The sequence below is a fragment of the Olea europaea genome, chromosome 9 (genome assembly GCF_002742605.1).
Source record: "Olea europaea var. sylvestris chromosome 9, O_europaea_v1, whole genome shotgun sequence".
NCBI classification, from domain to species: domain Eukaryota; kingdom Viridiplantae; phylum Streptophyta; class Magnoliopsida; order Lamiales; family Oleaceae; genus Olea; species Olea europaea.
The window spans coordinates 7773541-7785367 of record NC_036245.1 but is presented as its reverse complement, the minus strand read 5'-3'; the positions used below and the strand labels follow the sequence as shown (position 1 = coordinate 7785367).

At 34.7% G+C, this 11827-nt stretch overlaps 1 protein-coding gene across 1 annotated transcript; it reads left to right on the top strand.

Annotated features, from left to right (window-relative positions):
* The first annotated feature begins 1637 nt into the window (after positions 1–1637).
* LOC111399885 (UPF0481 protein At3g47200-like) lies at positions 1638–2972 on the top strand. The gene has a single exon (XM_023027369.1). It carries the CDS (start codon positions 1638–1640, stop codon positions 2970–2972), a length of 1335 nt encoding a protein of 444 aa, XP_022883137.1.
* The last annotated feature ends 8855 nt before the right edge of the window (positions 2973–11827 follow it).

Below are 11827 nucleotides of genomic sequence, written 5' to 3'. Positions count from 1 at the left end.
GATAGTATTTCACTAAGGGAGGTTCAAAGCCAGAAGCTACCTTACCTGATGCAGTGTTTTTCCGCTTACTCTCTACAATGCATAATGCATCATCATTGCATTGCATAATACTTATGTACTCGAATTTTCATTCATGTGGGGGATTGTTGGAAATGGTGTTTATTAATAAACCAATTCAAAAATGAATGAGAAATTGTGGTTTTGGAATAGAGGCACCTATTTGGAAGGTTGCATGGTTTGGCTCAAATCATTTCATCACACCACTCCATTCTCTATATAAAGGACCCCTTGGATGACTTGGAGAGTACACCATTTGCATATTGAGCATTCATTCTTCTCAAAATTGCAATTCTCTTCTTCTTCGTCTCTTTTCATATATTATATTCCTTATAGAGGGGAAACTCTGTCAAAAGTTCGCCGGATTTGTGGTTTGAAGTGCTACTACCACAAATCGAATCCGTTGTATCTTGGGAGACAATTGCCGCCAACCGTGAGCACCGTAGTGGGGCAATATTGTCTTAAGGAGAGAGTGAATACACTTGCCTCGGATTTAATCTTCGTTTTCTACTCCTTCTTATTTTAATTTTCTTATTTGGTTTTATGGTTTTGTACTACATTTCCATTTCATAAATTTGTGATTTAAAATGCACTCACAAACAACCATCTTTACCGCTCACAAATAAGCCCGGTTCCCAACAAGGTTTACATACAAAATATTTTATTATGTTAATATATGATTAAATGGAGAAAAACAGTGATTTAATTTAGACTTTTCTAGATTTAAAATTAAAAAAAAAATCTATGTATATTTTTAAGACTACGTAGAAGTTTGCATTATTTAAAAGTCTACTCAGTTTTTTATTTTATTTTATTTTTGGTTCAATAGGTAGTTAGGATTCAACTGTATTATTCACCTAATTGGTTAACTCGTAAACTAATTTCATTTTATTATATGCATCACTAACAAAGAAGAAGAATCAAAGTTAGCTTGGAATTCCATAAGTTCGTGGAGAGAACTCAGCCACTGCACATTCGGGATGCTTCGCATAGGAAATGTTGTAGTGTCCACATTGATATGTTAATTTAATGAAATCACTCAGTGTTAGACGTAAAACAAGTGCCATGTGAGAAAAGGAGATACTCTTCTACTCCCGAAGAAGTTAGGAAGGTAATTAAAGGGATTAGCGGCACACCACCAACCTAGATTCGATGATGTTACAAAAAGGCAGTCCATTGACTATTACTGCCGTCTGACTGACATCATTGAAAAAAAAAAATAAAAACAAAAACAAAAACAAAAACAAAATTTAAGTGATTAAATTATAATATTCAACAAGCGCCAGAAATTTTGGTTTAAGCCAAAAAAAAAAAAAAAAAAAGCTGTTGAAGTGGACTATGGGTCCCACTTGTGAAACGGCCAGTCAAAAATGATGGCTGCTTTTGATTTCCAATAGGCAAAAAATCAATTTTTGGGCTCCAAAAAATCCGTGCCAGACAGGTACAGTTGAGAACGTGATGATTTATTGTATTTGTCTGACGGCCCAGTAGAATTATAAAGAGTGGAAAACGCTGTTCAGTTTGCATCAACTATAATAAAGCAAGCTTACAGCAATTGGAAATTTCAGTTCTTGAACCTAATGGCAGACCAACACCTTTCAGCAAATAATACCAGTGATATCGAACGTCCCCCAATTACAGAGGATGAAGGTGAAAATCATCATCAGTCTTTCGATGGTCACCTAATGCTGAGAGTGCCCGAAGTTTTGCGAGTCAATAAACGAAACTTAGATGATCACTACGCACCTAAGATTGTTTCCATTGGCCCTTATTACCATGGCTTGCCAGAACTTCGCAAGGCAGAAGAACTCAAGCACGAAGTCCTCGAGCTCTCTGTTTCAAGGAGCAGCAAACAATTATTGTACCGGCGGATCTCTGAAGTTATCGACCAGATTAGAAACTGTTACGTTGGGGTTTCCAGAGATCGTTATGGTGATGAAGAACTAGCAGAAATGATGCTTCTAGATGCATCTTTCGCTCTATGTCTCATAGACAGTAAAACGAGAGATGGTGAAAACGGTGAACTCGTCCATCGGAATCTTGGAATAGCTGCAATGCCATTTGTATTCAATGATCTGATTTTATTCGAGAATCAAATTCCACTTATGGTTATTAGTCTCTTGTATGAATTAACGCGTGGAGCGGCATCCAATTTAATTTATGAACTCAGACGTTTCATTGCTTTCGTGAATAACTGGCCAATAGAAAAAATTCCTGTGGAAGGCGAAAGGCTACCATTTCACCTTCTGGATGCTTTTTATCAATTATTTGTCAAAGACGTGGATGATGCAGAAGAAGAGCCTTCTAACCGACGTCAACGGCGGACATGGAGGAGAGAAAATCCAAATAAATTTTGGGACTACAATCGTCAATCTCGTTCAGTCACCGACCTCAAAGCAAAGGGCATCCACTTCAAACCAAGTTCATATTGTTTTAAGGATATTAAGTTCAAATCCTACACATTTTATGGGCAACTTCAACTACCGGTTTTATCTTTTGATGCTAATTCCAGGCTAATACTTGTGCAATCGATTGCATATGAAATGTCTCTAGGAAGGGACATTAACTTTATTGTATTATGTTATGTTAATTTCATGAAATCACTCATTGTTAAATCTGAAGATGTTAAGGAACTACGAGAAAAGAAGATACTCATAAGCGACCTCGACAGTGATGAACAGATTGTGGAAGCAATCAAAGGGATTGATACTCACAGCTTTGGAACTGACAGTATTTTTTATGAGGTGAAGAATCAAATTGCGAAGCACTGCAGCAGCGAGGCAAAAACATGGATTGCTGAACTAATTCACACTTATTTTCGCAGTCCGTGGACTTCTATTGCCTTATTCGCTGCCACTTTTCTTCTTTGCTTAACTTTTCTCCAGACCTATTACACAATCAATCCTCGCAAGTAAAGGTTTGTGCTAGATTCTGTTCTTCAAGTTTTAGTTAAGATGTGTTTCAACTCTTCCAAATAAGAGCGATTTGATGCTTTTGAATTCACTGTATTATTCTGTGTTTGTATTTTTATAATTTAAATCTATCAAAATAGTGTCATAACACTTGTTTATCTAATGATAGAGATTGAAAATATTGATCGTATGTTCTTGAATTCATATTTTGAATTTGAAGACAAATTTTACCCTCAAGATGTTATCTTAATTGCCTTGTCCAGAAGATTTCATTGACAACACCATAGTTATCAGAAAGAAAAGTAAGAGAAGGGTGGGCAAAATTATTGTTTCCCATCAATTAACTATATACATATTGGTTGTTCAAGATGAGTTGATAGATACATCGACCTCTTATGAAAGGAAAAACTAATAGTGCAAGGACTAAAGGAAATAAGACTGGGAAAGAGGTTTATTTGTTGGTAAAAGTCAGGTCTATTTCATTTTAACAACGTTTACTAAGGGCCTGTTTGGTACCCATTTTTTTCAAAATGCATTTTTCTCTCTCTTCTTTTCAACCACACATTCTTTATTAAAATAATATTACACGTAAATCAAAAACTTTTCCTTATTTTTTAACCACACATTTCCTATTAATTTATTATTCAAAAATGCATTTTCACATAAAAATCTCTACCAAACACCCTCTAAATGTTGCCAAAGGTTTCTCTTTTTGCAACGTTTAATAAACTTTGCCAAAATTTTAATATTCTGCAACGTTTAATAAATGTTGTGAAAAGAGTAACATTTTGCAAGAGTAGACGAACATTGTAAAAAAACTATATATCTAAGTATCCACAACAGTCATTGAATGTTGCTATAGAACAAATTTTTTTAACAACAGTATATGCACGTTGTGAAAAAGAAAACTTTCTGCAACACTCAATAAACGTTACAAAATGTTGACATTAGCAACTAACATTTAAAAAATATTGTCAAATCTCAATTATGTTTACCAATGGCAACATTTGCTTATTAGAATTTTGAGATAGACACATTTAACACCACTCAAATAACAAACGTTGCCTTTTATGTTTTGCAAAAGACTATTTTTGTTGGAGTGCTAATAGGTCACTGATGGAAGAAAGGGGGCATAGTCTATATTTGGCGGGGATTAAAATCAGATATATAGTAGATTTTAATAAAAGTAAATAAAATATGAGTTGAAAGTTGTGGGTCAATGCAATGTAAGGTTAAAACGAATTGTTGACTTTGACTAAAATTAGAATCTTGATTTTAATTTCTACCAAATTGGAGCATAATAACCTATCAGTACTGAGAAAATCTCACCAAATCTTGTCCACATAATCTAACACATTAATTTAGGCATAATAATTCGTCAATTGAAAAACAAATATAATAAACTATTAATATGTCACCCAAATTTGTTTTGTATTGATGTTTTAGTTTGAAAAATGAGTTCACGAGGTAAAAATACGACTAAAGGATGCTTGGGGACGAGATGGGATGCCCGAGCACCCCATTTAGGCGCCTAGGCACCAATTGGGTGTCAAGATCGTATTTGGAACAGAGATTCAGCACCTAAGTGCCAAATAAGGAGCTGTTGGTGACTGTTATGGTGAGTCTAGTGGTCCTCGTATATTTCTCGTAAAGGTCATATTTTCTTGGTGACTCTTATGGTGAATCTAGTGGTCCTTTTACCATTTCTTGTTCCAGTGACTTTTGTTGGCATTCTGTCTTGCACAAATTACTTTTATATCTATTCAATAGGTAGACTATTGTGCTTACTACCTCTGCTTAAAAAGTTTTAAATTTATTTTGGACAAAATTTATTTAATTTTTTTGGGCCAAATTGTAATTTTATCAAATTCTTGGATACTTAATGAAATCATTTTTAAATGATATTTTTTATTTCCTATCGTTGGCTTTTCCCAAGTATTTTCTAGTCTGAATCATCTATTAGAGCTAACTGTTCGGGTTTTGAAAGGCTGTCTTAATAGTGATAACTGTATTGAAAAGGCTTGAAGGGTATTCAAATGGGCGAATCTAAAATTCACACCATTTTCTTTAAAAAAATTCTTTGTTTTGAATCTCATTCCTTCTCTCATATTCTGATATTGATTTTTCAAAGTGTAAGCACTTCAATGAGTTCGTGAGAACTCTTGCAGATTGCCGTGCCGCTATCATCGAAGATGAAATTCGTTTTATCTTTGGAAATGATTGTTGTACGCCTTTAGAACTATTGAAAGAAGCAAATTCATCTTGAAGACACATTGTAAACTCGATAGGCTTGCATTAACATTTTGATCATGTTGATCATCTCATGAAGCTATTCAAATCTGCTCGGGTAAATCTATAAGTGTTTATATCTTCAAATTGTTCAAAGGAGAAATTTTTACTGCAAAAGCAACAATTTCCAGAGTAGATGAAGCATCAGTACGGTGGGAACTGGACCACGGCGCCTCCACTTGAGGTAAAGCATGATCTCTTAATTTTGCCTAAGATTATTAGTGGCATTAAAAAACAATTGTTCGATAGTTGATTTGAAATAAAATGAAGTCTTTCCCATCTGGCACACCAAATTTTCATTTTTGTGTTTGATCGAAGTACATAGAATGTATAACTAGGAAAAAAAAAATTTATTAGATTGACGACCAAGTGAAATTTGGTTAGGAGGTAAGTGACTTACAACCAGTTGTTTAATCTAGGCCATTTACATACTTCGTGATTACAGAATTAGTTAACATCTTGGCTGATAGAAATAGAAGGAAAAGTGTAAGGTATAAATTTTATAAAAAGTGAAAGAAAATTATGAGTCATAAAAAATGTGTGGATGAAAATGATATTCGATCATTCTATAAACTTAAAAAAGTTTTGCCGAATATAAATTTCACAAGCGTACGGAATCATTGACAAGTAACAGATAAAGTGAGTTTAGAGTTTTCATTTCATGAGAAATAATGTTTAATTTCAGTAAACTAGTTACTATCAAATTCGATAAAGAGTAACATCAAAAGATATTTGTTGTGATTTTCTAATCTAATTTTAACTAAGAAAAAACTTAAAAGTGGTTTTTAGCATATATGTGATGAATGTATTTAATTTCTAAATCCCCCTATTAGCGTTATTTTCAAATTTTCGACCATAAAAAGTGGTATTATTTTTCTAATGTTAATGAAAATCAATAATCCAATATCCTTTTTTCAAGAAATATCAAATCTACGTTTAACACGACTTGGTCCTATTTCTAGTCAAAATTCATATGAAAAATATGAATTTAATAATAGGATTGTTTCACGAAAATGCAAACACCATATATATTATTCTAATATCTATTTCCCGTGTATTAAATATGTAGTGTTCTATCTATTGTGAGCCTCCCAACACTGCGAATAGATAAAAAGTTATCTAAATGGTGATCAAGCATTCAAACAAAATAATGTAGAATCAAGAAACTAAAGAAATTATTAAATTAATGAGCCTTGAATTAAAAACAACTACTAATAATGTTCATCATCCATCCAACACAATAAAAAACTTAGTTTACATTCTTTATCATTAAATTACACAAGAATAATTGGAAAAACATCACCCGAAAGTAAGAATAATAGAAGAAGTAAAAGATATTCACATTCTTGGTTCAAATTTAAAACGGGGCTATGAATTTTCAAAATCCTTGCATGATTCGCTTTGAATTAATGTATTGACTTATTATTCGCCTCCAAAATATGTAGGATATGATGCAATTCAGGTCGAATTTAGGATTCCCATGTTCTGGTCGAGTTTTGGTATTTATAGAATGCATAAAAGATTCCACTGAATTGTTAACAAAAATAACGAAAATCGGATTTTTCTTATTTTTATACCAAGGTTTCTTATTTTCATATTGAGGCGTGCGCTTGGCTTGCCTGGGGCGCCTCAGATGCCCCCTGTTTTGGTTGAGGTGCACGCCCTTGGTCTCTCTGATGGGCATTTTTTAGTATTTTTTCATAAATTTCTCTCTCAATATGCAATTGAAGTGATTAAAAATGCGTTGAAAAGATAATTTAGAGGGCTACAATTCTTTTAGAATATCATGTTTCCAATTCGAATGTTTACTATACCAAAATGGTCTCAATTTGAGGTTAAAAATTCGTAGCATAATTTTTTTCAACTAAAAATTAATATTTGATTATATTTCATTATTTTGACTACTTTTCTCATTCAATTGACACCTAACACTCTCAAATTTTTATCATGAGATCCATCACAACTTTTGAGTATTTGCACTTTAGTTCTTACACTTAGAATTTCTCCATTCTTCTCTATTTTTAGCTTATTTTCTCCAATTTTTCACAAATAATAAGTTTTACTTATTAAATGCAACACATAATAAAATAGGTAATATTTCAATCTAAAAACTATGAAATGTCATTATTTATGGCCCCGAATAAAATTATAAAATATATTTATCACCAAACGTGCTCAAATTGTAGATTTTATTTTATTTTATTTTATTTTATTTAGAAAGCTTGAATGATGATTAGATGCCTCAACTATTTGGTTGTGACCAAACTCACTCCAGTGGGGAAGCTAAAATTTATTATTCATTAATTCACAGTCGAATCAATTGTAATCAGGCACACATACATGTAAGAGATATTTTCATCATTTATGATTGAAATCTTTTGTGTACAGAAACATGCTACCAGAATTTCAACAGAATACACATAATAGTTGCCTATTAAACAATGGCAAAAAAATAAATGACCGAGTGAAATTTTGGTAGCTCTGCTTCTTTATGGTATTGACATTAACAAAAATTATCGATTTTTAGTTAACTAAATTTATACCATTTCATACATTGGGTTCTGATCCCGAGCCCTATATGGACCCAAAAACAATAATAAAAATATGGTTTTTGAGTGACCTTGGACTTCGAGTTCTAAGGTGACTCAATGATTTCAGACCAATCTTTAAAATCTTCAAATCCGTATTCAATTTGATAATAATCAAAAATTGTTTTATAAAAGTGTAAAATAATAATTTTCTATCAAAACATCTTGAAATCCATAATTATGTACAAACAATCGAATATCATCGAATTCAAATGTAAAATCGATACTATGACTTACCCAAACAATTAATTTACAACATCATATTTTGGCGCTGCGTATGTTATTTAAAGTTCACAAAAGTTGGTAGATCTTATGAAATGTCTAGTGAAAATGTGGATAAAAGTTGTGGATCCAAGAAATGTATAGTTAAAGATAAAATTTTGCCAAGTTTCAAAAAACAAAAGTTATCCCAAACAAGTGAAGCGATTTTACAAAGAATAAGTTAAGGATATGCAAAATTATTTGTGGTGTAACCTTAACCGACACACAATAATGAATGAATACATTTAGAATCATATAATGTAACTCCAAAAATATCCCACTATCCTGACAAGCTTGAAAACCGTAGCACTCCATTTGACCAAGTCAAAACCAAAAACGTAATTTGTAATGTCCAAAAAAAATGAAAATGATATCCCCAAACCACTGTTGGTGAACCCAAACACAAGGCATGTGAGGTCACGAAACCTGGCTGCATTTATACGCTTAAGCACAAGACACACTAAACGCCACTTTGCTTGCTGCTAATCGTCGAGCAAGGGAGATTGCAAGTTATACCTTGTCTAGAACGACAATATGCCATCCAACCAATCTACGTACTCCATGATTCTACACATCTTGGCCAAAATGAGTGACTGGGTGAGGATTTCAAAAATAAAGGGTCTGTTCGATAGCGATTATGATAATTGATTTTTTGATCATTAGAGAGAAAGGTGAGTCTAATTTGTAACTGAAGAAGTAAAAATGACGGTTAAAACAGTAAAATAATGATCAAAAAATTTAATTTTTTGAAGTGAAAAATTGCTATCAGGGCAAAATTTCCTTTTGTGGGGTCCATATTTGATCAATTTTTAGGAGTGTGTAAAACGTTGTGCATTATTATATTATATGGAAAAAAGCTGTCAATTACTTCAATTAATTATCTAGTCTATGTCAGGTCCTGTGGGTGAAGCTGACGTACTATTTATTAATTGAACGGTCAATCAATCACTTCCAGCTCGTGATATACTTTAGCAGTTGGGGAGGGATCTTCTACACAAATTGGAATTGGAGTTTTCAATCCTTGATCGCGTTCATACAAAAAGTTGTTTGTCACCGTGTATTATAAAAGTGGAATCCCTCCCCGTATTTAGCAGAGAGAGTAAAATGTAATTGAAGGCGATGAATTCTCACCAACGTTATTAATCAATATAATATACGGTAAAAGACTGTGTTGACACATAAAAAATTCAGCCCAAATCGAACAGCCCAAGGAGTAAAGCCCAATTGGAGGATCCCCAAATCAGATATCCCAAAGAACGAAGTCCAATCGAACGAATCAAGGTGAAGGCCCAAATAAGGGGCCCAAGAGTGCGGTAACGCCATTTCCCAAGTTTGCAAGTCGCCCAGAATCTGAACGAATAGAGTGTCATACGGTCGCCCAGAGCTATTATTCTATTCTCGCCCAAACCTTCAAGTCGCCCAAGGTATCAACAAACATAACGCATTGTGGTTATCAAGAAATGTAGTTATCAAGGCAATTGTTAAAGTAGCCCTATCACGTTCCACAACTCAAGGAATTCAATCGAAAGCGGTTGAACGATGCAAGATAATGACAGCAGTTAAAAGGCAGTTTCATGACAAAATGGCCACTACAAAGAAAGTGGGTAGTTATAGGACGATCAAGCAGTTTTTAGAGTAGTTAATCACAAAGAGATCGTCTATGAGGTATAAAAGGGAGAAAGGACGTAGAAGCAAAAGACCGAATCCAAAACTCTCGAACAGAGAATATGTAACTTTCATTTCCTTAGCTTTTAGACTTAAACACTTTTTTTTCTGTAACTCGTGTGCTTGCGCCCCTTGGAGGCACGTTGTTTTTCGTTTCCAATTGTAAAGTTCATCGCCAATAAAAGAACACCCCTTTTTGGGACTTTGTCTCAAGAGGTTTCGTTCCTTACACAATCGTCTGATCCTTTTTAATTGTTAGCGAATTAACCCGCGCGAAACAATTTAGCACGCCCAGTGGGACAGTGGTGTTAGGTGTTGAAAGTACAAAAGGTGAAACAATATGCCTCAGAGATCCGACAAGGAAGGAGCAAGTCAGGGAGGAATCCAGTCTGTAATCGAGCGACATGAGGAGCAGCATGCCTCTCCACGAACAGATGGACAAAATCAGAGCAGTAACAGTCGTTACGAACCAATGACGGAGCTGAGTCCTCGAACCATGCGTGCATTGCTTGGAGAACTCACGCAAGACGTCGTTGAACAGGTAAATCTTCGAAGTATTCATAATATGGAAAGATTTACACAAAACGGAAATGTACACTATGACAATATGGCCAAATAGCTAAAGACGTTAAACGAAACAATGAATAAGTTAGTAGGCCAAATATGTCAACCGGCTATACCTCTTACAAACCACTTTCAAACCAGGACAATTGTGGGACATAATCCTTCTGTCCTAAATCCGAATCAAGGGGTAGAACCGCTTTCTGGGCCCTCCACTTCAAACCAAGGGGGTACTACAGTGCCAAATCAAAACAATGGTAGTGGCATGCCTAATTTGGGGGGGTAGTCCAAATGTGAGAGATAATGTCCTAAACAATGGACAGAATATTCCACGTGGTAATGAGGGAACAGATGTCCAGGCTAATGGTAATGGCCCTAATTATGGTAATTTTGTTACCAATCAAGGACCAAACATCAGGCCTCATGCAAATCAACCGGTTAATCAGCATGTAGGAATTCCATATGATCCCAATGTCATGTTGAGGAACCAGATTATGGAAATCGTGCAAGATCAGATGGCTTTTGAGGTGCGTCCTATCATTAGGTCGACGTACACAAAGCCATATCCTAATTGGGTAGACCAAGCATATCCATGGCCTAGAGGGTACAAAGTGCCAGAATTCTCACTGTTTACTGGTTTAGGAGAGGTGTCTACTCTAGAACACATAAGGCGATTCACGTTACAAAGTGGTGATGTAACCGATTACCATAAAATGAGACTTTTCCCTAGTTCGTTAACAGGAGTAGCTTTCTCCTGGTTCATCAATTTGCCAGTGAACTCTGTTCAAACATGGCAACAACTGGAACAGTTGTTTCATGCTCAGTTTTATAAAACTGAATCTGAAGTCACTTTGGTTGATTTGGCGAATCTACGTCAAATGTCAAATGAATGGGCAGAAATTTTTCTCCAAAGGTTCAAAACAGTTAGAAGCAAGTGTTTTGTACCTCTGCCCGAAAAAGAATTTGTCAAGATCGCACAAGGCTGCTTGAGCTTTGATTTAAAAAAGAAGTTCCAAGACAAGGAATTTCCCGACCTTTTCTAGTTGAGTGCGAATGTGATTAGGTATGAACGACTGATAAGAGAAGAAGAACAAATGAAAAATTCTAGTAAAGGGACTTATTACAGAGACCCAAATTTTGACGTTCATACCATCGATGACGAATCATACGATCAGGCCGAATTGGTAAAAGGGGATACATATACTTGTCCCATAATGGCCAAGCCTAGACCATCGGGCAAAGATGAGCCCATAAAGGATGGAAACATAAAGGCTAGAACGTTCTCGTTCGATGTGACCAAAGCTGACCTTATATTCGATAAATTATATAGGGATAAGCAAATAAAGCTGAGCGATAAGCACAAATTGCCAAACCCTGAACAAATAAAGGGTAAAAAATATTGTAAGTGGCATAATGCATGGTTACATTTGACTAACAATGCTTGGTTTTCCGTCACGTATTGCAGGATGCTATTGAATCAGGACGAATTACGTT

Bases quoted from the DNA above. Each gene is read 5' to 3' on its own strand.
- LOC111399885 (XM_023027369.1), top strand. From the start codon at position 1,638: ATGGCAGACCAACACCTTTCAGCAAATAATACCAGTGATATCGAACGT.